This window comes from Pieris napi, chromosome 11 (assembly GCF_905475465.1).
Source record: "Pieris napi chromosome 11, ilPieNapi1.2, whole genome shotgun sequence".
In the NCBI taxonomy this organism is placed as follows: Eukaryota; Metazoa; Arthropoda; class Insecta; order Lepidoptera; family Pieridae; genus Pieris; species Pieris napi.
Window position 1 is genome coordinate 10,132,851 of NC_062244.1, and position 27,538 is coordinate 10,160,388.

The following is a 27,538-nucleotide window of genomic DNA, read 5'->3' on the forward strand; positions in this document are numbered from 1 at the left end:
ACACGCCGCTATTATACCTTCGTTTATAATTCTTGTTACAGTTTTCTCTGACACACCTGCAATTAAATTATGAACAATTAAAAATAATAGTAACTTTATGTTTATAATGCTTATGTAATATGTAATAAGTATATGTTTTAATTTCAGTTACCTAGTTTCATCACGTTATGTATTTATTCAATTTTGTCGCAAAAACGAATTTATATCATAAAAGCCCCATCAATACAGCAAAAAATTATTAAATGGCAACTCTAAAAAGTACCCGTTATGGCGCCAACTCTCTTCCGAACATTGTTTAGTGGTATTAAAACACCTTGATTCTTATGTTCCGCTTCACAGAACTCTTTCACCTTTAATATCATTTCTCGAGCCGAACTTTTTACAACTTTTGGCATTGTAATCAATCTTTAAAATATACTAAGCTAGTTAAAAATTCACAAAAATCTACCACAACAAACGAACTTGATAACATCGACGAATGACAACATTGCCGACCTGTCAAATTTAGTTCCAAAAATCACCGCGGGACTTCTTTCATGAAAAGCACTATACCAATATAATTTGTTACGGATTTTTTTTTTGGAGTTTATGGCCTGGTATCTAGACCTTTAGGCCAAAATTTTTTATGGATCATATTAGAATACAGAGAAAAAAAAACGAATCCATAAGCCATAGATATTTCAATTTAAATATATTCCTGTGCAAGTGCGTAAAATACTTTTGGAGATGATTCCTGTATTTTATTTTGTAGTCATTGTTGATTAAAATGTTTGAAAAAGACCTCAGGTTTGTTTATATATTAAAAAGTTAAAATGCGCGTGTTGTTTTATTATATATAAATTGGCAATACCATAGTTCCGTCAGTTGTCACTTGTCATTCGAATTTTGTTATATTTGTTTTTGAAGTACTTTGACACAATAATATGATATTTTTCCTCAACGTTTGAAATGATGAAAAGGTATTTAGAAATTACCACAAATTGAATTCACTGTACTTTTTAGATGGTTGCAAAATAGTTACAAAGAAATTCGTAATTTATTCACACTTCATGCTCAAGATGTAAGTATTGTTACCATTTATGAAAAGTTCATAAAAACATTTGGATGAAACGTGGTATTTACGTGATGATTAATTTGCTTTAAGGAACTCAATTAAAGACCAGGATAATGCTGACACAATTAGTATCGACACATTGGCTCTGGAAGAGATTCTTGAAGACGAAAGGGCTCAGGAAATATCAGAATTGAATAGTTTAAGTGACAAAGTGTGCTATCTTCACACAAACCTGTTGTACTATAGAAACCCTAAGTCTAAGATGGGTTCAACATGTTACGAAGCATGGAGGACACTTGTGAAAAAAGTGGGTGGTTCACCTAATACATGGAAAGATTTGGGATATGCTTTAGGCGTCAATCAAGGAGACTTAGATGTAAGTATTTAAAAGGGTTATTCTTTTTATAACCACTCTAACGGATTTGAATTATAACAAATTAATTATTTTTAAAGATAATGTTGTGATATCTTAGTTATTACGAGCTTCAATTTTAAAGCCTTTATTTTAACTAATACAAGAGAAAGTTTACAAAATATAAATGTATATTATTAGTTTAAAATTAGTTAAAATAAATTACTAACTTAACACTCTTTAAATCAGTTCTCCCACAGTTGTATGCTAAAACTAAGGTTTATTAAAGATAAATTAGTGTAATTCATACATTTTGCTAATAAGAAATAGGTTCTTGTAAAATATAGGCTGAGTAATCTTCACAAACTCTTAAGAAAAGTATAAAAGACACATCAAGTGGACTTAAATAAATTAATCTTTATTTTGTATTTGACTTTAGAATATTATTTTTCAGTACATATCACATTCTGTTAAAGATGATCCAGCTGACATAATTCTCAAAGTCTACATGCAAAGTGAATCTGCAACACTAGATAAAGTGTTAGATGCATTAATAAAAATGAAGAGATATGATATACTAAAAGCAGTTGAAGATCCATTGTGTAATTTGGCACAGTGTTTTGTAAAAGATGATAGTGGATATCAAAGTAATAGTGATACTGGAAAAAGAGAAATAATTAGCTTAACAAAAAATGTTCCTAATGATTTGCCACCAGCTTTAAGCAAGAAATATGTTAAAAATGCTGATAAGCCAAAACAACCATCTCTCAAGCCTTCAACGAAGGCTGATGTAAATAAAAGAAGTACTGTAGAGGCAACATTATTTCTTACATATACAGAAGATGGTTTAGATACAGCCATTAATATTCAACATTATGTTAATAACTGGGATGAGTTTTCTGGAATTACAGTATTAACATTAAATGGTAAACGAGAAGAGGTTGTTCAAAATCCAGAAAAGTTTATAAGAGAGTATTTTGAAAAGGTATATTATGAATCTTTTTTTTTCATTCTTTCATGTCAATGGCTTTTCAGTTACTACTTAGGAAGCCGTTATGGTAAGTTTCAGAAACAAGACAGTACTAAATCTGACTGACTCCCTATAGGGATGGTGGACTCATTTTCCGCACTTAGACTCATAATTGGTCCGTTGTGCAGTAAGTCCTGGCAAATTTAGCCAGCCTAGCTCCTTCCAGAAGCACAGAAGTCTCCTGGGCACTTCACAGGGTTCATGGAGCGCTCCCTATAAGGAATTCATTTATTACATTTGGGAGCCTAAGTTGCACTATGTCTTGTTTCTGAAACTCCCACCTTCTATTTGTAGCCATAGTCTGAATATATTAGCTAGTTTTAGGACTTCATTCCTATTATTATACTTTTTTTTTGTTGCAGGCTCACTTTATAGTTCCGATTATAACAACAGGGTATTTAAGTAGAATTAAATCATACACTCCTTTGGAACCAACTACTGATGATAATTTAGATTTTAAATATGTGAACTTTATATACAATTTAATAGTAAATTATTATATACATGCCTCAGGGTGTATCAATGAAAAAGTAAGGAGTGTTCTGCCACAGAATGTTAATGTTGATGTATTGAGAGACATATCTATGTATCCAGACTTAATGCCTTGGACTTATGAAACTAATTTTGATGAACACTTTAAGGCATTTTTAAAAAACCTCTTTGTAAGATGAGAATTTGTATACTCATTTGTTCAACAATATAAGCTTTAAAAATAGCTAAGGTTCCGTCTTCCTGTGATAGAAAGGTGTAAGTGACATCCTTGGCAGTTATAATATATTATAGATACATATTAAAAACAATATTATTTTATTTTGTCTTTATTTGTATAATTGATATCTTAAAAAACAAGTCAATTCCTAAAACACAAAATTCCTTAGTACAACAGCATTAGACCATTGACAACTTAATGCATTTTAAGTTAAGAGTACACCAAGTTAATGAAAAATGTGGTAAGTAATAAATAGCATTTTTGACAACTTAAAAAAATCAACTTTGGTTGTAACTTAAAGCAATCTATTGTGAAGAAAAATTGTATTACTTAGAGAAAATATGAAAACCAGGTACAAAAGAAACTAAATATATTAACTCTATTTTGTGATAGATTCAGAGAAGATTATTCAGTCTTTGTTTCTTCAATGCTCTCCTGTGTTTCATCTGCTGCTTCATCAGCTGTACTGATATCGTTCACATCAATGCCAGTGTCATTATTGCTACCGTTAGCAAGCTCTTCCTGCAATAAAATATTTTGAAAGTGATTTAACATAGTAGTTGCGATAGAAGATATGATCCAAATAGAAATGCAATAGTAAAAAACCAGTACCTTTATAACTTCAACAAAGCTATTGGCTTCTTCCAACATCTTTATATATTGAGAGTTTTCTTCTTTCAAGTCATCAATAATTTTTCTTAACTTCTCATTTTCATCTAAAGCTTCATGTAATGCTTGTCTACCAAAAAATTAAATTATATAATTTAACTGCTATTGTTCACAAGAAATATTGTTTAAATATAAAGGATTTGCATTGCTGTAGCAATGTAAAATGTCAATAAGGTTAAAATCCAATATCAAAACTTAATAGGACTAGTTAGTTTGTATATAAATAGCAATTGGTATTAAATTTATTTTATTACTTAACCATGGAACCTATATAAATTTACTTACTGCCGCTTTTCTGCTAAAATTTCCCAATATTTTTCAGAAGCCCCATCAGGGTTAGTAAGATCATCCACAGATACTTTGTCTTTAATATCTACTTGCACCTCCTTAGTAGCAATATTCTTTCTTTTTACTTCTACATCTCTGAAAATAAATTTATTATTTTTATTACTGACTTGCCTAAAGAGAACTAAACCTTTTGAGATAATATACCTAGTTCAGTTCAGTAATTCACTACAAATATAAGTACATGTGCGGTATCTCAGACACACCAACATAGTATCAAAACATTATTAAACATTAAGACTGTTAATGAAGATTTACCTTAGTTTAAGCTATATTCTAGTATTGTAAATTCAGTCAACATAATATTACTTCTTAGGCATAATTATTCAATAGGCTAGATTGTAATTCATGTAAAGATTACTCTCTTTTGTGAACTTTATGATGGAAAAAAAAATAGTGATGTCTTATACTAATGTGGAGGTTATATGGTTTGTTTTAAATGCACACATGTGACAGAAATCAGAGCGAAGTTATGAAGGTATACAAATATATTTCTCACATGAGGGTCTCTTGAGATAGTTGGTGTTTTAAATTTTTAGAAGGTCTTCCAACTAAATTTTCCGTGTCTGTAGCGGCATGCTGCAAAGTTTTAAAGGATCTTCTTGTTGTTCGCGGCATGATCTGTAACAGTTTACGAAATAAACTTGTTATAAATTATTCCACACAAAATGTAGGTATCATTGCAAAATCGCCATTAAAATTTCAATTGTTACAAAAGATTTGGTGTGTTAAAAACCCTCACAATAAATATTGAGACCTTAGTTATTGCTCACTGTTCCGGTAATCGGAGTTTGTTAACAAATTTAAATCCAGTTTACTCAGCATAAAATGCAAAACAAACTTTAAAAGAACACTGCGAAATAACAGAAATTGTTAAATGACTTATGACAGTTTACTCATTCGTCGCCAAATTGACAGTACAGCCTTGTTTTCCCGCCAAAAAGTAACGGCTGCGTTTGTTTTCTATATTATATTCTTATATAATATTATAGTCTATTCTAAAATAATTAAGGATTTTTCCTAAATTTGTTTACAATAAACTTGTAGTTATTTTTATATTGACAACTTTTTCTAACTGTATACTTAATACTTATAATATTTACAGACAAAGTTAACAAAAAATCGAATCTTAATTCAAAACAAAAATTCAATATGGTCTTGGTAAAATTTTAGTCTTATAGATTGAAATTAAAAATAAAAGTAAAAATACTATGAAATTGCGAGGACAACCACAATTCAGAAGTTCTGAGAAAATATAAATAATTTTATGTGAGATCATTTTTATTACTTCCTAAGACATGCTAAATGGAAGCAACTATAACATCGGCCTTTTACAACCCGGATTTAAGTTAGCACCGTCTTCGTTATTAAGTTCCAATAGTTTGTCTAGTAGTAGTAATCTCTATTAGTGTGTGTATTTTATTTGTTGCCTCATGTAAGTATTCGGTTACATTAACCCCTCAACCATAAGAAAATACAGGTCAAAGGAAAATCAGTTTAAACCATACTAGATTTCATTTAACACAAAAAACCAAAACAAAAGTAACAAAATGTAATGGTAATTGATACAGTCATCTACTAAACTTTCTAAAACTTTCAGCAGTGCTAAACACTATGTGTTATACAGGATGGCCAAAAAGTCGTGGATCAAACGCAAATAGGGGATAGATGAGGTCATCAGCTGATAAAAATTGTACTACGGGAGGTCTCTAAGCTCAACCCCTGCATAGTTATAATTTATTTTGTGTTTTATAATAAAATTGACTTTTTTTAGTAATTCTTATTAAAATTCGAAAAAAAATACATCCTGTATCTTTTACAAAATATCCACTAGATTGGTACTGATGAGTTCTTTTGTTAGACATACTATTTATAGTTGTTTATTGAGTGTATTGAAGATAATATTAAGTTATACGATATAATTTTTTTTCAAATCAAAACTTTTTGTTTACTTCGGACCCCACTGTGAAAAAAAAAATACTCTACCGAAAAGTGACCCTGTATTACAAGTTTTGGCGCATTTAATAGGGATTCTGAAATGGTATTACACATGGCCATAAGTCGCTCTAATATCTTTCTAGGAAGAATTACAAACAACGATTGTGAAATAATTGTATTAAAACAATTATTTCTCAATGGTTGAGAAACAAAACATTTTACAATAAATGCTCAAAATTTCTGCCTCTGACCATAATACTTAATCTGCACCATCTTATCAACCTCCTACGTAACCCTCCAACCATCTGTCCAATTTTTTTAATTTAGTCCGATTCACACAGCACTGGTCACAGGTAGGTAAATAATCTATCATAAGTCCGAATCGTTGTTGTTTTTTCGTCCTAGAAAGATATTAGAGAGACTCATGGCCATGTGTAATACCTTTTCAGAATCCATATTAAATGCGCCAAAACTTATAATACAGGGTCACTATTCGGTAGAGTATTTTTTTTTCACAGTGGGGTCCGAAGTAAACATAAAGTTTTGATTTGAAAAAAATTTATATCGTATAACTTAATATTATCTTCAATACACTCAATAAACAACTATAAATAGTATGTCTAACGCAAGAACTCATCAGTACCCATCTAGTGGATATTATGAAAAAGATACAGGATGTGTTTTTTTTCAAATTTTAATAAGAATTAGTAAAAAAAAATCAATTTTATTATAAAACACAAAATAAATTATAACTCTGCAGGGGTTGAGCTTAGAGACCTCCCGAAGAACAATTTTTTGCAGCTGATGACCTCATCTATCCCCTATTTGCGTTTGATCCACGACTTTTTGGCCACCCTGTATAAGCTAAGAACGAAGCGTCCTATGACCATTGATCATTTCCAATCAAATTCGTTTTGCATTTGTGGTTCACGCCTGGCGCAAAGTGAATTTGTCTGAGCCAAGCTTAGTCCGGACAGCACCCGTCATTTAACATACTCTGTGGCAGACAGTCTCAACGGTGTTATTGAGGTAGTGACTGGTGTAAATTGTAATATGTTCAATCATCAATGGTCATGCCTGCTCTATAACTTATGGACGTATGTTATCTTTAATCTTATCAATAATTGATCCGTGATCGAAAGCTAAATTGTTAAATGTTAGAAGTGGTTTGTGTAAAATTGCAAAATGAATACGCTGAAGTAAGTCCAATTTTATTCAGCATTATTAGTGATCTCAATTTTTAATATTATACATTAGGTAGGTAAAATGTTTCTAATGTTTACATATCTTTCAGGTTTTATTTTGTGACCTGGAACGTTGCAACTAAGTCTCCAAGTCAAGACCTTAATGCACTATTGGATTTTCCATCGCAGTTTAATAAACACAAACCATTACCAGATTTTTATGTTATTGGGTAAGTGACACCATTCTCAGTTTGAAAACAGTTTAATGATAATGGCCAAGTAATAAATTTTTAATTATGCTAGACTGCTTTTCTCATAACATTCAGTCTGTTAATATAAGATCTGCATCCAGGGGTGTAGGCGATATTTTATACATAGCTGTTTCAAGCCTATGTCATGTTAAATTTCTGTAAGGTGTCTGGAATGAAAGCCTCTTGGTTTAATTTTATTTTATTGTCTTAATAGTTAATATACATACTGAGCGTTTGTTTTGGCCTTCCCAAGTCTTTTATTTATTTTTCTTAAGTCCATATATTGAGTTTAAAACAATGCAAGTTTTACTTTCTTTTATATTTTTTATGTCATTCATCATAATTTTTGTTTTATTAAATAAACTTTCATAGTTTTCTTTTATCTTTAACCATGATTTCTCTCAAATAAGTTTCTATATAATTTGGAAATTTCATGTGTAATTTATCATCTAAAGTTCTGTGAAGATATGCAGTTGTGAAATTCTTTAGCTTCAAATTTAAATTTTCCATAGCTTATTCATATATAGACCCTATTTTTCTTAGTTTTACAAAGCGTGCATATGTTTCATTAAAATCAATTCCTGGACTCTGAGTAAATCCTCGAGCAACTAACTTAGCTTTTCGAGTTGATTGTTAGGACCTACTTTATGCTTTAAAATCATTTTATAATCAACTTGATCTAACTGTGGTCTATGATATTTCTTTCAAACAAATCTTTTACTTTTTTCTTTTGAGTATCATGTATTTCCGATATAGACTCTTCTGTACTTTCATTTACAAGGTTGTCATAAGTTTCATTTCAATTTTCAAAATACATTATGTCTGTAACCCTAACTGTAAATCTGTAAATCTCTGCTTATCACAACTTTAATGTATTCTGGTATATAAACTCTGTTTGCTTAAGAAGTTAGAGAGTGTCCTAGAAACAGGCCTTCTTTTGTATTTTCGGAAAAATTACCTTTATTCCTCTTTACATTCAGGTGTTTTACCCATCTACTTTTAAATGGTGTGAAACTTTTTAATACTTTTTTTGAATAACGATTACGTAAATAATTTACAGTCGCAATTGCTTCAGCCCATAATTTTAGTGGGGCGTTTAACCTTTGTCTAATACTCTAATAGGATTTTGTTTTTTCTCTCATTTATGCTGTTTTTTTGCTGTGAAAGTAGCGGTGAGTCTCCTCTTTTTTCCATTTGCAGATAAGAAATAATTTAAATATTACAAAAAATTTTGATACCCCAAAATTGATTGATTTCATTCTATTTTTACTTTTTACATCAGTATGCACTGTCTCTAAGATGTCGTTAGTATAAACATCTTCGTGTCTTCTAAAGTGTTATTTCGCATTTGTCTAATATTTCGTCATTTTATTCCGTGCATCATTTTGTTTTTCGTCATTAATTTTAAATGTTTCACATTAATATGACCCAATTTACGGTGCCTTTCCCATAGGTTATATATCTTTTATTTTGAGTTTTATTATTCGCGTTCTCAATTCTATTCTATATCCAACCCTTAATGTACTGCGCTTTTTGTCTGTAACATACGCTTTGTAATTTTTTAATGTAACTTTGTAACCCATATTTGTTATGATTCAAACTGAGAGCAGATTTGTTTGTGTACTTACACACACTTATAAGGTGTTTTTAAAAACGGGTTTTGTGTTTAATATGACTGAACGACGATCGTACTCTCGAAATGAAACTCGAAGTGGAGTTATAAATATTCCGTTTATTGGTGGAACGTCGAACCCTAAAACTACACGCTGGTAAAGGGACCGGACCAATATCTGGCTGCCAGCTTCGTTTACCAGCTTTCTAAACTATATTGATCGTTGTCCGTAACCGATACTCTACCTCGTCCTTTGATGTCACTTCTATACTTCTTTGAAGCCAACTGTGGTGACCCATTTTCAGTCGTAATTGAAGAGAACACAGCTTTGTCCACCACACATGTGTGATGAACATCCACTGTCTCAGCACCACAGTAACTTTTTAATAGTGTATGCTTGAGCGATAGAAAGACTTGCAAATATTGATGTGCGTTTGTTTTTGTTCGATTTATCTTTATTGATGTTTTCTTATTTCAGCAAACTCCTAATGTGTGTCCTTTCTTATTACCGTTTTTATAGTATTAAACGTTACGCTTACTAAGCTTCATAAGTAGTGGTTTATTCTTCTTGATTTCTTGCCTCAAATTCTTTGAAAATCTTCACGTTTAAGAACTCAGACGAAGATCCATGAACCTGGCTTGTTTTCAACTTATCCCAAACTTCTTTTAATGTTTGGCAATTTTTATGATATCAATAAGAATGACTCGGCTTTGGCCTTCCCATGTTCTGTATTAAATTTCCACATGGTGGATACATCTTTTGGTAGTATTATTTTTTCAAACTCTCTACTACCAATTTGTTAGAATTAATTTATTACACGTTTAGGTAAAAATTTATTGACTCGAAAAGTGAATGTGTTTATTTCGAATGTGACTATGTCAATAAGATTTTACTTTTTATATATGCAAATACAATATAATATCATAGCTATAAAGGTCGAAAGCATCGTGCCAGCAGTTATCAGCTACCAACATTATACATATAATAATAGTACATTAATAATAAAACAATTTTTTTACCGGATTGAAGTTATGTATTTACAATTATTTTTCATAATTTAAAATTAAACCGACGTATCTGTTTATCGTGATATGCCGATGTTATGGAAAATAAAATCAAAAGATTATATGGACAAGAACAAGAGAATTTATCACTTAATTTCAACCATTCTCGACTCCATCGTCTTCTTTTTTTTTTCTTGATACACAGTGCTAGAGTCAATGCCACAATGTGTCATCTGAATTACTCATTGTAAGCACTAAGCACGGCGACGTCACGTTACGAAAGGAGAAACCTGAATCTACTAGAAATTTAACAAATTTGTTTGATATTTGGTTTGATCGTCTAAGCTATTGTTTGATGAAAACGTGAAGTTTGACAAACAAATTTGTCAAGCAAAATTGATCGTTTACAGGGCACTTTACATTAATTAAATTTACTTTTCAGTGTTTTGTTTTAAACAATAAGAATTTCAAAATATCAGCTCAAAACTTCCTATAAACTGATTGTTAAACTTTATATTAGTATTGTTGATAATAACTTTTATTTATTTATTTACAATTCGTTGCAAATAAAAGAAACACAATACATAAAAATTATAAGGGATGCAACGGGCGGCCTTATCGCTAATAAGCGATCTCTTCCAGGCAACCCTAGAAAAGATAAAAACTAAAAAAAAAGAAACATGATGCGTGCGAGAAGTGCAGAATCCTTAATCTAAAATAATAAAAAAAAATATTAATAACAAACTAAAAACTTAAAAGCTAATCTTACAAATACATGAACAGCGAATAGGAAACATAGAAAAAAAGGAAACATAAGAATTATACAAGTCACGATTGATGAGGATAGGATTTCTTAACCTTAGTTAAGAAATGATTATACAGAAGAGTTTTAAAAGATGACAGAGAGGTAGCCAATCGTACGGAGTCAGGCAGCTTATTCCACAACTTAATGGCGGAGATCGTAAATGAATTGCCTAAGAAGGATGAAGTGTGGGATGGAATTTCCAATAAACATCTATTAGAAGACCTAATCATCTTTTAGGTCAATAGAAGGATTTTATCCTGAGATAAATTATTATATCGGCAATTTATTTTAGGTTACAAGAAGTAAAGTCACAACCGCAAAACATGGTCATGGACAGCATATTCACAGACCAATGGACGTCAACTTTTAATAAAATTCTGTGCAGACAAGGATTTGTTATCGCTAAAAGTATGCGGCTACAAGGCATCGTTATACTTGTTTATACACAAATGAAACATCTCACACGTCTAAGAGATATACAGGCTCAGTATACTAAGACTGGTTTTGGTGGATTATGGGTGAGTTGTTGTGAAATATGATATCCTAATTGCTGCGTAGCTCTTGAAACATGTATGAATCGCTATCTGAGCTGGATGAACACCATAATACATTATTATTAAATTCATCCATAAAGTAATTGGTTAATTTCTTAGTAAAATTATTAGTTGTGTTGTTATAAGTTCCAAAAATTAAGGTTAGTTTTCTAGTATTTGTATAGCCCAGTTAAAAGCCTCCTATATATTTTTCAATTTTTTTTTATTTTTCAAATACATACTAAAGTTTGTATTATTTGAAAATATATTATAATCTATATAAAAATAATTATAATGAATTCAGTGGAAATTGTAAAAAAAATTTGTTCATATTTTAATTTGTGCATTTTTATGGATTCAGTATCCATGAAGAGAAAGATATATTTTGTGGTTAAAACTAATATTTTGGAATATAGCTATCTAGCTAGATAATTAGACGTACAATGATAATTATTATTTATTAAGCTTTAAGCTAACTTTTACTCTTTACTTCTTATAGAATAAATTTACAAAGCGGTGGTCAAAGTTTATATTCATTCAACAAAAATATATCATACATTTTCCTTAACATTGTTACATTACAAAACTCCAGTTAATTTCATAGACCTTATCCAGGAATGTTTTTTAGATCTTTAAAATACCTAAAAGACTATACTAAAGTGATGGCTATTTCTACAAAAAAGTCTAACTGACTTAAACAAGTAAAGGCATTTTTAAAAACTATAAAAAAAAAACAATAAAAAAATCAAAATACGTTTATTCAATTTAGATGCGTCTTAGGGCATGCTTATGAATGTCAAAACGTTTACAAAATTCGCGAAAGAGCAAGACTACGCCATCCGCCAAAACTACCAGGAGGCCTTGTTCTGAGAAGAACGGGCAAGAAACGGGTATAAAGTGTAATAACAGTGTTTTGTTCCAAATATGTAGTTCGAATACTGTGTGAAAAGTTTAGGTGTATAATTCATTACAGTTTTATATAAATTTACTGAAATATGCTTTATTACTAAAGAGGATTATTTCTAGTAAATATAAAGTTATCTCAATTTTAGTGTGAATCAAGGAGGGACAAAAATTATTATCTTTATTAAATCTTCATTAAAATCTTTATTTATTTATATTACAGGGTAACAAAGGCGCTGTTAGTGTAAGATTTAATTTATATGGGTGCTCGTTTTGCCTCATAAACAGTCATTTGGCAGCCCACGAACATGCGCTGTCCGATAGAATCACTGCTTGCAATATTATTTTACAAGAACACACCTACGAACTCCAGGAGACATCAAATATTTTGTATCACGAGTGAGTATCATACATTAATGTTACTGTAATCTGGACGAATATGGCTCCCATTGTTTTAGGTCGATCTCATTGGTACAACCTTCTTTTGTTTATGATCAAAATGAAAGAGTGTCCTATCCTGATTAAGGCAATTCTTTTGCATAACAAAAAAAAAGGGTGCGTGTACTTATGTACGCGCGTAAGAAGTTATACTTCTTTGGCTTTCTTTATTTTTTTTAAATATTAAATAATTATTAATAAATATTTAACGTTAATAATTTAATAATATTTAATATTTAGTATATTATTCAATTATTAATTAATATTAATAATAATTATTATTTATTATTTTATTATATTATTCATTCAATTTAATAACTAGGTATGTTTCATAACCTTTTAACTAAGTAACAATAGGTCTTTGTGAAAAAGCATTGCTAAATTTCTTTGAAAAAATAATTAAAACTCCTTTATTTGTTTAAAAGGTGCTACAAAGGTCATTATGGTCATTCAAAATTCTTGGCATAGCTGCTAACTTCACGCATATTCTATTTCTTTTTACTTGTAGATTGTCTTATTCCAATCTCGCTCGCGCACGCTCGGCGCCCGGCTGGTTTAAAAACTTCATACTGATAATTTTGTGTCACGGTGCGCGCGCATCGTAAAATTTCACTCTCACCAATTTTTCATAACGCGCCTAAAGAAGTATAACTTCAAAAATAATATTATCATTTATAATCAAAATTAACGGAAGAATTCATTATCCATAATTCAAAGAAAAAGATAAGCTCCAGTTTTTGTCACTTTAGATTTGTTATTACTTAGAATTTAGATAACTTTATCGCCCAATTTTTACGTTTTCCTACTTCTTTATCTTTTTTTACCTTAAACAGAATCAATAACAGCTATCGTTTGTTACAATGACGTACAATCAAACGTTTGTTCATATAGGTAACTAAGTGTACGCTTATGAATTTCGGAACGTCAGACGAAATCTCCTTCAGAATCATTTAATTTTATTAAATCATGATTGTTTTACAAAATTTGTTAGCACCTGCAACCCTCATAATCATAGGTTAAAGTAGTTAACTATTTAAATACATCTTACGACGAAAATTCTAGACAAAACTAGATAAAGTCATACAATAAATATGTATCCTTAAATTATTTACTACTAGCGGACCCGACAGACGTTGTCCTGTCTTAACTATGAATATTGGTTTCGAATTGGTATAATTAACTAAAAAAATATTTCAGAATCAAAGTGTTTATTATTCTAATGCTTTATGATATACAACATTCTTTGTTTGTTTTTCTGGCGCGTATATAGATAGTTTTCTTGGTATTCCGATACGGGAACATATGTATTTTATCAATAAAATTATAGATTGTTTACTTGAATATGGTGTTATAAATAAGCGATAAATATTATATCAGTTCTTATCAATAATATATATACATATCATGATTGCATACAGTTATCTGTATTTACCTAAAGGTGTGTTGATAAAGTTTCTAGGAAGCACTGTAGATAACAATTTAAACAAAAATAGAATGATATGAAATATTTGTAAATGGACAAAAATTATATCGAAGGGACCACGGTCCTAACATACAACTCTCGCTTCATCTACTTTCAAGACATATTAAAAAAATTTGAAGTTACACATGCAAAATGATAATTTGGCGATCAGCACGGCGAATTAAAAAAAAAATATCAGGAAAATCTGTGGCAATCAAATGAACACATTATTAGTGCGACTATACATTTCGCTTTGTTAATTTTTACGGCAATAGCTAAAAAGTATTTTAATTTTGAATACAAGCATTTTTTGAGCTTCGTACTTTTTTAAATTTCGGAAATACATTACTAACTACAAAATAACTTATTTATTTCAAATTATATTCAGAGTTTTAGTTTGAGTTAGGAACTGTTCGTTAGTTGCTATATTAGTATAGTATAGCCTCAATCAAGGATATTTTTTGTGTACTAAATCAAAAAATACAATTTAAAAATTAAGTTTTCATTTAATTTTAAAATATTTGGATGTTCTCATATTCTTTTTCGGTACGTACATTAATAGTAGGTAGTAATAATAATAATTTGCCAAAACCAGTATACATCACAAACGCGCATCGCAGGATATCGATGTAGTATTTATTTATTAAAAGCTCACCACATCACGTAATGCTATATCTACAGTATCTTTTTAAAAATATATTACAATTATTGTAAACATAAATGTTCAAAAAAAAAAAAAAATATAAACATTACAATTCCAATTTTAAATTTGACTAGTAATTTTTTGTTATTGTTAAGCAAAACAGCCGATTAGGTATCAGTTAGGCACTTAACAATTCTTTGAATTAATGATAGTTATTTCTTTCCCTCCTTTCAGCTATGTATTTTGGGTAGGTGATCTTAATTTCCGTCTGGAATTCCCAGCTGAGATTAATCTCACACCAGAGGAAATAGTTGAACAATTGCAGAAAATAGAAAAAGACAAATACGAATCGCTATTAAAATACGATCAGCTGTTTGCGGTGAAGGACAGTGGTGAAGCGTTCTCGGAGTTTAGTGAGGGGGAGATTCGATTCCCGCCGACATATAAATATGCTATTAACACATATGAATATGATCTTAAGTAAGTATTACGTAATTGTTTCATCTTTTAATTATTGAACGGGAATATACAACTAGCTGCCCCAAACTTCGTATGTGATTTTCATTAGCCTACCTTTTTAGTACATACCATCATGGAATATTTTGATATGCTACCCCAGAGACTGTTCGGAATGAAAACTTTTTAGATTTTTCTTTGTATAAACCGCAGAGTTCAAGTTTTAATTAACAAATAAAAAATACGGGTTGATCGTAGAGGGGTTAAAATAAGGGTTGTATGTATTTTTTGTATGCTGTATCATAAAAAAATAATAACACAAACTTTTATCTAAAAAATAAATTAAAAATTTAGGGGTCCACTTTTAACATTGAGGGGATTGAAAGATAGATAGAAGATATATAGAGTTTTTCGTTATAGGGAGTGAATGTTGTATGGGTTAAACCAAACAAAAAATGTATCTATTTTTATAATATAGACAGTTTTCATATAACAAGTGACGTTATAAAGAGATTACACTGTATATAGGTTGTGATTATTTAGTAAACACTAGCAGCAAAATGTTTGTGTGTATATCCGATATATGTGTTTGTGTGTATAAGATACCGCCTAATTTATTTTTTCTTCCTCGCCTCGAAGAGATCGCATGTTAGCAATGAGGCCGCCCGTTGCTCTTGGTACATATAAAAGTTCTTTAATATTTTTCACACTGAGGCATGTGAGTCATTATTTATTTTAAAGAGATTTTAAATTAAAATTCCAAAAATTTTAGGAGAAAGCCGTCATGGACAGACCGAGTGTTATATATGGTGAATCCGAATAATTACGAAAATATAGTTTTGAGAGCGGATCTAATATCATATAATCACGTACCACATTACATGGTCAGTGACCATAAACCGGTGGTGGCACAATTTAATGTGAAGGTAAGTGAATTTTTTTTTGTTGTCTCTTTCATTTATTTTAAATTTGGCATAGAGTGACAAGGATGTAGAATTGAATTGCTTGAAAGATGTATTGTTGTTTTCATAATTTTCTGGCATAATAAATATATGCTTTAGGCATATTTTTGTATCAGTGCATGGATTTTGCAAATAATAACTAACAAGTTACAAATATGGGAGCCGAAGTTCGCTGATTGAGCTTTGTTATGTACATACCCTGACTTACACACAACACACAAAGATATACTTGTTTAAGTAGTATTTGATCTATTTTTTTAATGTTTGAACCTTTTTGTATGTATTGTGTATTTCATTGTTGAATTCATTTTTAGTTTTATAAATTTAAGTTAAGAATACTATACCGTAAGAATACTTTATGTGGTATTCTAAATACAGTAATGAATGAATGAACGAATAAACGTATGAATAAATATACATTTTTGTCCAACAATATTGTCGGGCAGTCAGAAACTTTTACATAATTCTGACATAAAAAATATGTGCCAACAACATGTAAGTTTAATAGTTAAATATAATTTAAGTTAGCTGTAAGAGTGAATGAATGAATGAATGAATGAACGAATAAACGAATGAATGAATAAATATTCATTTATTTGTCGAACTGTTTTATTTGGCAGTTTTAAAAAATTATGATCTGTATTGAATCTATTAGAATTTTAGTACAGTGACGTATTAGAAAAGAACAGTCTTATACTAAATACCTTCCCTTTTGTAAATGCACAGAATTGTTAGTTCATCATAGGATTTGCTATAAATACGTACACCGGTATGGTTTTACTTATCGAATCAAGTTTAAGTTACGTCATACAAATCAGATTAGTCTTCCAGCCCTTCTATAAATAATGCAAATACTTTAAGCGACATTGATGATATAGGTGGTATCATTATATTTATATTTATCATTTCCGCTCCAAAAATATGTGGATACCACATTATTAATCATCCGATTTCGATGTAAGTACTCCCATAAAACACGTTTGCTTTAACGGGAAAATATGACAATACAAATCAGATTAGATAGGAAATTTTTGAACAAATATACCGCTGTGGTGGTTTTAGTGTGCGACTCTCATCCTTGAGGTCGTAGGTTTGATCCCCGGATGCAACAATGGACATTTTGTCTATGTGCGCATTTAACATTCGCTCGAACGGTGAAGGAACACATCGCGATCGGCTGCCTGAGACCCAAAAAGTCGACGGCGTGTCAGGCACAAGAAGCTGACCTAATTGCCTATTAGATTGACAAATTATCATGATACAGATGCAGAAATCTGAGGCCTAGACCTGAAAAGGTCACCACTGGTTTATTTTTTGTTTTACTAAATTGTGGTTTGAGTGGAAGTTTATATAGATCATCAAAACAAGACCAATATCGGGTAACTGATAACATCGTTTAATTGATCTCAGTTTAAAAACAAACACGAAAACTAACAAAATAACACTTTAGTCTAAAAAAGTTTATAAAAGTTCTTTAATATTTTTCCATTCTTCACATGTAATCGTTAACACGTACGTAAAAACTCGATTAACACCTTGAAATTTGTTTTTGCTACTCATACGTATAACAGTTCTTTGTAGACGTCATATGGTTTATGAAACATCGCGAATTTTAAATATTTACATTGAATTATTATAGCGGTATAAAATGAAAACTAGAAACTTGTAACAATAAATAATAACACTACAATCAATGCGATGACGTCAAACCCTGAAACGCGCTAACGAAGTTATTCCGACTAAAGATATACCTTCACGGCCTTAGCCTCTAGGGCCTTTCGAGTCCCTCTGGAGACGCCCTTGCGCTAGTCGCGGGAAAACGCCCATTCTGGCCGAGCTACGCCCGTGCTGAGCTGTAAGGGCTTAAGAGCCAATAGCGACATTCAATACAAAAAAAACTCAGTGTTTAGGATCCTCCATTTTTCTTGGAGGTATAGTACACCTTCACAACTTAACCTCTTTTTGACTTAAAAATTAAAAGAAAAGGTTCTTGAGATATCGTTCATCTAAAAATTTACTCTCAATAATTGTTCGTAACATTGCAATGGCGTTTATTTGGTCACTATAACAAATGACAATGTGTTTAACTTACGGTGTCCTTCAAAGTCAAAATTTATTAATTACTCAATAATTAAGATTTTTTACAATTTTCTCCATCAGAGACCGTTTCATATGTAACTAATTTCTAAAAATTTCACTATTCATTCATTCACTAACAATCTTAAGCAACATCTTATAAACCTGTGCTATGCTGAAACGGAAAGTATTCTTATTGTGCAACAGTAGTTTAATTTGTAAGTGTTATGTAGAAATCATGACGTCAAGAACAATTTTTTTAAATATTTATTTTATATATCTGAAACAAATATAAGTTTATTACAGTGTGGTGGAAATACTGGGCACAGTTTTTCTATCCATTAGTACGTCAAAGAGGTGTAAATAATTAACTTATATATTAAGGCCAATGACATACACATTATAGCCATTAACTTGCTCCACTAAAACGTCACAAACCAATTGAAACATCGACGGTCCATATAATATATAGTCCATTGAAATGTTACAATTTGAGGGCCAAACTGAACATTTGTTAGAGGACGCAATTTTATTTATGGGACATGTAGGGGGGGTTAATACAAGCTTCAACCCAAGTTTGTGGGGTTGGCGCCGTTGTCCCCCGGCCGCCATCTTGGAAAAAGGGGTGAAAACGCGTTTTTGGCTATATCGCCTAAAGTATCCATCGTATAAAAAATTGTTAAGACATATGTATTTTGTAGCAAATTGCTTTGCCTACAATTATGTATATGTGTGACTTTTTATCATATCCAAAATTCAAAAAGTTATAAGTAAAAAAGTGAAAAAAATCCTATTTTGCTTAATAACTTTTTTCTTTTGATTTTATCAAAAAATTATGTCAAAACAATTTTATAGAGTAGTCTAGTCGACAAGTTGAAAATGGAACAAAATAGAGATACTACTCCTAAAATTATGTGCGATAGCTCATTGGATCCGGAATGACGTCTAGAAAAATGTGCTAAAAGCGTGTATTAGCACATAAAAAATTGCAAAAGTTATAGACCATTAAAGATGAAAAAATAATGGCATTTAGTTTTTTGCCAATATTTAATAAACTATTAATATTTAAGAAATTTCAAATAAAGATTCTGAAAGAAGAGGAAATTTCTAATAAAAAACTCCTGACTCCCAGAACTCTATCTCCATTATTTATAATGTTAATTTAACGCTGAAAATAGGTCTGCGGGTGACATTTTTAGGATTCGCGCGTGGCGTCAAAAGCGACTACGGCACATTAATTAATTTATTTAAGGTATTGAATATTTTTTTTTAAATTTGAAAAAATTATGGTGTGTTCTGAACACTATAATTAATTTATTCCCGTTGAAAATTTTACTTAAAGGTTATTTTTCAACAAGTTAAATAATTGTTAACTAACGAAATTTTCTCGAACGACCGTCTTAATTGTAAGTGAAAAAAAATGTTTAAATAATGGTCGTAAAAATATTTCGCTTCGTAGAGCCTTTCTTACATACATACTTAACAAGATCGTGCCATAAAAGTTAAAAAAATATTTATACTTTGTTTATAACAATTTTTTTACTTAAACAAAAACTTAAAAATCCATGTAATGATGGTAAAAAATGTTTTTTTTTTCTCAATCATCATATAATCGTTTTTTTATTAATACAATATATTTATTAATTTGCAAAAAAAAAATTCCCGCCATTTGTTGATAAATTTTTTTTAAACAAATTGATTAAATCAATATTTTTTAAAAAAAATTTAACAACTTTATTACATTAAAAATTTTATGATTTTTAAAAAAAAAATTTTTCCTTCATAACAATTTTTAATTGTTTATAATCGTTTTTTTTAATTTTCTATTGTTTAAATAATTAGTTAAGAAATTTTTTTTTTCCTAAAAATCATAATTGACAGTCTTCTATAAAGTAACAGAAAATTTTTTTTTTTTAAATCAACAATTCTATTGTTTATTAACTTACCAATTTGTTATAAACAAATATTCAACTTTTGTTTATTTTTTTTCTAAAACTTCTAAAATTAACAAAAACAACCATATATAACAAAGTATAGAAAAAAAAAATTTAATTTTAAATAAAAGTAATATTCATGATAATCAAAAAATTTACAAAAAAAATTTTTCTATACTTTGTTATATATGGTTGTTTTTGTTAATTTTAGAAGTTTTAGAAAAAAAATAAACAAAAGTTGAATATTTGTTTATAACAAATTGGTAAGTTAATAAACAATAGAATTGTTGATAAAAAAAATTTTTTTTTCTGTTACTTTATAGAAGACTGTCAATTATGATTTTTAGGAAAAAAAAAATTTCTTAACTAACTATTTAAACAATAGAAAATTAAAAAAAACGATTATAAACAATTAAAAATTGTTATGAAGGAAATTTTTTTTTTTTAAATCATAAAAATTTTAATGTAATAAAGTTGTGTTAAAAAATTTTTTTAAAATATTGATTTAATCAATTTGTTTAAAAAAAAATTATCAACAAATGGCGGGAATTTTTTTTTTTGCAAATCAATAAATATCTTGTATTAATAAAAAAACGATTATATGATGATTGAGAAAAAAAAAATTTTTTTTTAACATCATTACATGGATTTTTAAGTTTTTGTTTAAGTAAAAAAATTGTTATAAACAAAGTATAAATATTTTTTTAACTTTTATGGTACGATCTTGTTAAGTATGTATGTAAAAAAGGCTCTACGAAGCGAAATATTTTTACGACCATTATTTAAACATTTTTTTTCACTTACAATTAAGACGGTCGTTCGAGAAAATTTCGTTAGTTAACAATTATTTAACTTGTTGAAAAATAACCTTTAAGTAAAATTTTCAACGGGAATAAATTAATTATAGTGTTCAGAACACACCATAATTTTTTCAAATTTAAAAAAAAATATTCAATACCTTAAATAAATTAATTAATGTGCCGTAGTCGCTTTTGACGCCACGCGCGAATCCTAAAAATGTCACCCGCAGACCTATTTTCAGCGTTAAATTAACATTATAAATAATGGAGATAGAGTTCTGGGAGTCAGGAGTTTTTTATTAGAAATTTCCTCTTCTTTCAGAATCTTTATTTGAAATTTCTTAAATATTAATAGTTTATTAAATATTGGCAAAAAACTAAATGCCATTATTTTTTCATCTTTAATGGTCTATAACTTTTGCAATTTTTTATGTGCTAATACACGCTTTTAGCACATTTTTCTAGACGTCATTCCGGATCCAATGAGCTATCGCACATAATTTTAGGAGTAGTATCTCTATTTTGTTCCATTTTCAACTTGTCGACTAGACTAGAGGATCTCTTTCTGAATATGTTCCTCTAGAATTTTTTTATATTTCGTTAAATGGAATGCCTGTTACAGCGCACCAAAGCTGACCCGGGTTCGGCAATGCTCATGATAAGCCGATTAAAACAACATTTTTACTTTACTTTTATGATCTCTCGTTTATTTTAAACAAATTTTAGAAATTTTTTGTTCAATTCCAACAATTTGTAACAAATAAGTAAAGCTTTTGGAATATTGTATTGACCCCTACATGTCCCATAAAAAATTGCGTCCTCTATCAATGTTCAGCCCATGTAATATTTCAATGGACTAATAGCCGATGCAAGAAACGCGTTTTCGACAAGAATTCTCATTTAATGAAGATTAATGGGATTAGGATAATTTTTTGTTATGCATAATTTATAATTGTTTGATTTATGTTATACATTTTTAATTTAAATGTAATTTTGTTTTTTGTTGTTAGTAAGAAGTGCAGCGGGTAGCGAGTTTATTAAATTTGGAATGAGATAGTCTAATGTTTTTTTTCATAAAGATTATTGTTTAGTTAATAGTAATTCGTTTTTTTTTTTTCATTTTCTACGTGTTAAATCTTTAGTTGATTTTCTGTAAAGTAGTTTTCATTCAATAACTTTAATATATATAATGGAAGAGACTAGCTTATCTTTTAGTTAAATGTCCTTTTTTATAATGTGCAATAAAGTTTTTTCTTTTCTTTTCATTTCTACACGCCTTATTACATATTTGCCTAACAAAAAAAAAAACAAATGATCACAAAACAGATACACAAATTCAAGAGCCATACAAAACTTTGTAGCGCTACTGTATTTTTGGTTCTTTATTGCTTGATAACTAATTTTAATTTGTACTCTCCATGCTTATGCCCTAACCCTTGCACGGTAGGTACGTCAGACATTCCCTCGTACGGTGTTAGCTGAAGAACCTGAGACCAAAGTGTCTAGGTCGTCTATACGCATGCGTTCAGCTTTAGTAATGCCCATGAATGATGAAGCTGGTGATTTAGAACCGGATGCAGACATTGAGCCCAGCAGTACATCGGATGTAGTCGATTCTGCGGAAGAGGTGATGCACGCTTTTATTTTGCATTTTAGCCTTTATTAATGACGCATGTCTTTAAATACCTTGTTATTTTGTTAAGTTTACCCGATTACGTCAAAGATTTCATCATTAATACTTAGAAAGATTTGGTGATGTTATTTATGAAAGTAATATATTTTTTTAAAGTGCCTAAGAATTAAAGCGCGACTAATGAAATAAAAAATCTGTGGTGTGTTAAATTTACTATGATTATGGCAACACTAAGTATAGTCATAGACAAAGTAAATTGTTATGACGTTTGACACATTCATAGAGAGCACTCTTCTAGACGTTATTTGACAGATAGTTCGATACATTGTAAGTAAAATTTGAATCGTGGCGATTTTATAATGCAAAACTTGCTTGATCACAAATGCACATCACAACACTGAAATAAACAAATTCAATATATCAAATGGTCTTTTATTATTATAATTTTCAGAGTTTCGCGGATTACACGGAGAAAACCGTGGAGTTTGCGCCAATATCTCGTATATGGTACATCGGTGACGCGGACTTTAGGACGGAGTGCACTTTGTCTCATGACGTCGAGATCAACCAGGGTGATTGGATTGGTATTTTTGATGTAAGTATCACAATAAATTTGATTTGATTACTGTTCGTTTACGTGATGTCAAAAAAAAGACTTAAGAACGGAAACATTTAATTTTATGAATTTTTTTTGTATAATGCCCTTATCTCAGACAGGGGTTCAAACGGTCACTTTTTACTAACCTTTATTTTATTTTAGGCGAATTTCCATAGTCTAGACGACTATATAACATATGACTATGTGAGCAAAGTGGGTGTTCAAGAAACGCCTCACGTCGCTGGAGAGTCACGTACTATAACGTTAAGTTTTCCCGTTGGCAGTGGGGTTAGAACTCCGGGATTCTACAGATTCATATACTTCAGCCAACCGAGCAATGATGTCAAGAGTGTTTTAGGTAAGTTAAACTAAAAACAGTTTCTTCAAAAACAAAAATATAAGAATAACTCGATGAGATGCAGAAATGAGACTGGACGAAACCCAAAACATTTGACGTGGCAACGTCTAATAAATCGATGAACGCCGGCTGCACGCACGAATAAGTATGACTCATTGTCCCGTTACGCTCCTTGTAGTCTTGCGCCGCAAGTATCTCTATCATCTATCTCTCTTCCACTAGATTGACTATGCGTCCGAGGATTCACTCCTTTGTATCCATACTAAATAGTGATAATTCAATAAAAATTATTTAATTTTATTCATAACAGTATGCGATCATTTCATCAATGTGGTGATTGGTCGTACTTGAATTCGTGTATGCGGTGATGTTAGTTATTTCGGCTATGTATTTGCGTGTTGTTCCCACGAGACTGTAAGTACGCGCTCCTATTTCACCATGCCTCCTGCTGATAGAGAAAAATCTTTGTTTAATTTATTTTATTATTATTAATTAATTAAGATGTCATGTGGAACATGGTGTAATGCTTCTTACAAACGTTGTGTAAATCAAAAAACTTGGCGATTAAAAAGAGTGGCGGAGAGTTTATTGCCAGTTCTTCTCTTCCGTTCTACGCCCTTGATTTGAGAACTAGCAGTAAATGTAAAATTAGAAGCATTTAAATTTTTTTTGACGTTCATAAGTGTACATAGTGTAACCTATAAAAGATTTTGAATTGAATTGAATGTTTTGTTATGACTTCGTCACGTTAAACTAAAGTCCGTAAAGTTTATGTGTGTGTGTTTTTGTTTGTAATAAATGATATGTCTATGTCTAAGCCGACTTTACAGACAACAATATTTTTTAATCATATATGCTTTTTAGGTTTACACTTTCGTCTTTTTTCTAAATTTGCTAAAACTTCTTTCAGGCATCTCCGATCCCTTCGAAGTGAGCAGTAAGGAAGACCAACTGGTTTCCATAGACCCATGTTCAGAGGCGTCCGGTAGTACGGTTAACACGGATGTATTCACAGATTTCACAGGGCTTGATGTGGCAAAACTTTCCCGCCATTTCTCAAACGACTTGAGCATTGACTGACTAAAAACATATCTGTCACCGACAATGAGACGCAAGAACGGGGACGGGTAAAATTATATTTTTATGTTAAATTGGATTATTAATTTAAAGCGATTCTTATGTATTGCCAATTAATTTGCCATATTAGCTGGATATTTTCACTGTTGTAGATATATATGCACTAAAGCGCGTATGGTGTCGTATTTTAGAACAATTTAAACCTAGTTTCAAATTGCTTCCATTGTAGTGGCTGTTTTATCTCAAATGATAAGCGCTTTTAAAATATTTATGTATATAAGTATACGTGAGTTTAGAGATTTTATTACTACGTTACCAAAATGTGATTTTTTTGCAAAAATATGACATTTCCCCCTTTTTTCTCTTTTACGTGCTTGATGAAATACCTTCTTATTTATAAATAACTAAAAACCATACTTTTTACTTAAAGTCTTTCGTCTCTTTCTGTCGAATTGTGTACACTGTGATGAAGAGAGACAGAAGAGTACTTTAAGTAAATGTACAATAGTTTGATTCATTTTATGTCGCTCGCTCGTACGTTTGCTAATAGCCGCGCGATAAGCTCTTTTAATTTTTGATGCACGTATTACGTCAGGTATCAAATTCATAGTACTTTTAAAATGCGTTTGCGCATACTTTTCCAATAAAACATGCATTAAAGGTTAACTGTAAGGGTATATGGTATTACTTATATAAATTACATACAATAATATTGTCTTTGATTAACATAACTATTATTCATTTAAATAAAACACTATTTTGACCGGATTGAAGTTATGTAAATTTATAATAATACATAACTTCAATCCGGTCAAAATAGTGTTTTATTTAAATACATACAATAATTTTACCAATTATAATAATATTTTGTATTAAGTTCATTGCTTGCCGATAGCGATCTATTACGTAATTTGGCAAGATATTGGAAGCAACGATAAAGCTTGGTGAAAACGTACGCGTACGAGCATTTGTGCGTATGCGTACGTTGTACGTATGCGTTTTCACGCGTATGGGTATGCGTATGTATTTCTAATGGAAATAGTAGCGATTAGATTTTGGGTACAATATTATATATTATAGATTTTGATTATATAGCCACAAGTAGTATTTATTCACGATGTTTAGGAATTGTATTTTAGCTTAATCGTTGCTTGACCTTGTCTCTTTTTATGAGCTTACAATAGATAGAGATGGAAATATTTTGTGCTGTAGGAGCACAATATAGACAATAAAAGACGTACTTACTATGCGTACTTATAGTAAGAGTACCTGATATATTATTGCGGATTTAATCATGTATAATAACCTTTTACATTTCAACTCGTAAGATTTGTTACGTTAATTTAAATCCGACGAAATTTTGACAGGTATATGTATGAAAAATAACTGAATTAAGGTTAATATTTATTATATCTGTTAAAATCTGATATACAAAATAGGCTTAGCTCTCTAGTTAATTCGCTTCTAAAATCCCACCTTTATGTCACAAAAATATATATTATTCTAGATATTTAGTCAAAACTTTTTCCCTTATTCATAAATGTAAATACATGTTTTGTCTCTATCGTACTCGTATCACTTTTCAAATAAATAAAAGAGACGAAACCATCTTTAAGGTATACGTTTATGAATAAGGCTGTTAAGAGAGACTTAAGTGCAAAAGAGAAAACGTACTAAATATAACACGTTTTGTCTCTATCACACTTGCATCATTTTGCAAATAAATAAAAGAGATGACACCATCTTTGAGGTGTACGTTTATAATTAAGGTTGTTGTGAGAGAGATTGTTTAAACTCTAAATTTGACGTTTGAACATTAATTGGAACAGTTAGATTATGAGACAACTCTTAACTTCACTCCAGGTCATTCCAGCTTCTTTCGCCTCCAATGATGCTTTCTTGCCAGGCTATTTATTTGGGCGGCCACTTTTTTGAGAATTCCAGTCGAGCGCTAGCTTAGCAACGGGACTTGGATTCCTCCGGTTTATGCGTCGCCTTCCATTTTCAGCATTTAATAGTTGATTGATAATTGTATAGATTTTATGTCTAGTATGACACCTTCTAATTCAAGTTCTTTACAAAGTGTTATTGTCAGTTAATTATAATTGCCTATAGTACTCACACAAGAAATGAGGCTGCATTTGTAGGCCTCGTAAATGCAGTGCCTAAAGCGTAATATATATATTCAATTTTCTGTTCACACCTCGGAGCGGGATCTCCCCAGCTCCAACTCCTTCCACTTGACCGTGAAGAGCGGTTTGAATCGTCGTGGACCCTTGGGTCTTTTTACATTATTTACCTGCAGCTGAGTTTCATCATCGGACATCGAGGCTGAATACGAAATTCCACCCGTATCACCTCGACGCCCGTCGTTCCACAACTGAGCGGCAGTATTTGCCGCGCACCAACATTTTGGAACCAGCTGCCCACTGGAATATTTCCGAACCATTTTTCCATTCTATAAAAACATATAGTTATATTTTGTCTTTATCGCTCTCGTGATACTTTAACATATGAACGAGACAAAAACTTTTTAAGAATATTTTTTTTTGTTTAAACAATCTCTAAGCTTTAAGAAAACTTTATGTTGGACAGATTTTAGTACAATATTTTTAATGTTATATTAGGGTAATAGGTGTTGTGTTTTATATGGGTATTAGATTTTGTTCCTAGTTTTGAAGCGTTATTCATGGCTGTTTTTCATTCAGAAG

The 27,538-nt window shown here is 30.4% G+C and overlaps 3 protein-coding genes across 5 annotated transcripts; 2 read left to right on the plus strand and 1 right to left on the minus strand.

Annotated features, from left to right (window-relative positions):
* The first annotated feature begins 888 nt into the window (after positions 1–888).
* On the plus strand, positions 889–3,246 carry LOC125053725. The gene is made up of 4 exons (XM_047655242.1): positions 889–1,060; positions 1,145–1,430; positions 1,861–2,391; positions 2,799–3,246. Exons 1-4 carry the CDS (start codon positions 1,050–1,052, stop codon positions 3,105–3,107), a joined length of 1,137 nt encoding a protein of 378 aa, XP_047511198.1. The 5' UTR covers positions 889–1,049; the 3' UTR covers positions 3,108–3,246.
* Positions 3,239–5,076, minus strand: LOC125053726 (geminin-like). Of its 2 annotated transcripts, none has more exons than XM_047655243.1 (5): positions 4,917–5,076; positions 4,659–4,780; positions 4,100–4,237; positions 3,758–3,884; positions 3,239–3,667 (listed from the first exon to the last, which is right to left on the minus strand). In XM_047655243.1, the coding sequence occupies exons 2-5, from the start codon at positions 4,775–4,777 to the stop codon at positions 3,551–3,553; spliced, it is 501 nt and encodes a 166-aa protein (XP_047511199.1). In that variant the 5' UTR covers positions 4,778–4,780; positions 4,917–5,076; the 3' UTR covers positions 3,239–3,550. The 2 variants fall into 2 exon arrangements, with proteins under 2 accessions (XP_047511199.1, XP_047511200.1); XM_047655244.1 differs by having other exon boundaries at positions 4,902–5,058.
* A 2,077-nt stretch (positions 5,077–7,153) lies between these two features.
* Positions 7,154–25,528, plus strand: LOC125053724 (inositol polyphosphate 5-phosphatase K-like). 2 transcript variants are annotated; one of them, XM_047655240.1, is made up of 10 exons: positions 7,154–7,296; positions 7,392–7,511; positions 11,247–11,472; positions 12,614–12,789; positions 15,168–15,413; positions 16,162–16,315; positions 22,609–22,788; positions 23,246–23,389; positions 23,555–23,750; positions 24,661–25,528. In XM_047655240.1, exons 1-10 carry the CDS (start codon positions 7,283–7,285, stop codon positions 24,828–24,830), a joined length of 1,626 nt encoding a protein of 541 aa, XP_047511196.1. In that variant the 5' UTR covers positions 7,154–7,282; the 3' UTR covers positions 24,831–25,528. The 2 variants fall into 2 exon arrangements, with proteins under 2 accessions (XP_047511196.1, XP_047511197.1); XM_047655241.1 differs by lacking the exon at positions 22,609–22,788.
* Positions 25,529–27,538: the final 2,010 nt, after the last annotated feature.

Bases quoted from the DNA above. Each gene is read 5' to 3' on its own strand.
- LOC125053726 (XM_047655243.1), bottom strand. From the start codon at position 4,777: ATGCCGCGAACAACAAGAAGATCCTTTAAAACTTTGCAGCATGCCGCT. The intron at 3,885-4,099 runs GTAAGTAAATTT...ATTTTTTGGTAG, and splicing joins ATTTTAGCAGAAAAGCGGCA to ACAAGCATTACATGAAGCTT. The intron at 3,668-3,757 runs GTACTGGTTTTT...ATTTTATTGCAG, and splicing joins GCTTTGTTGAAGTTATAAAG to GAAGAGCTTGCTAACGGTAG.
- LOC125053725 (XM_047655242.1), top strand. The intron at 1,431-1,860 runs GTAAGTATTTAA...ATTATTTTTCAG, and splicing joins TCAATCAAGGAGACTTAGAT to TACATATCACATTCTGTTAA. The intron at 2,392-2,798 runs GTATATTATGAA...TTTTTGTTGCAG, and splicing joins TAAGAGAGTATTTTGAAAAG to GCTCACTTTATAGTTCCGAT.
- LOC125053724 (XM_047655240.1), top strand. The intron at 11,473-12,613 runs GTGAGTTGTTGT...TTTATATTACAG, and splicing joins CTGGTTTTGGTGGATTATGG to GGTAACAAAGGCGCTGTTAG. The intron at 12,790-15,167 runs GTGAGTATCATA...CCCTCCTTTCAG, and splicing joins TCAAATATTTTGTATCACGA to CTATGTATTTTGGGTAGGTG.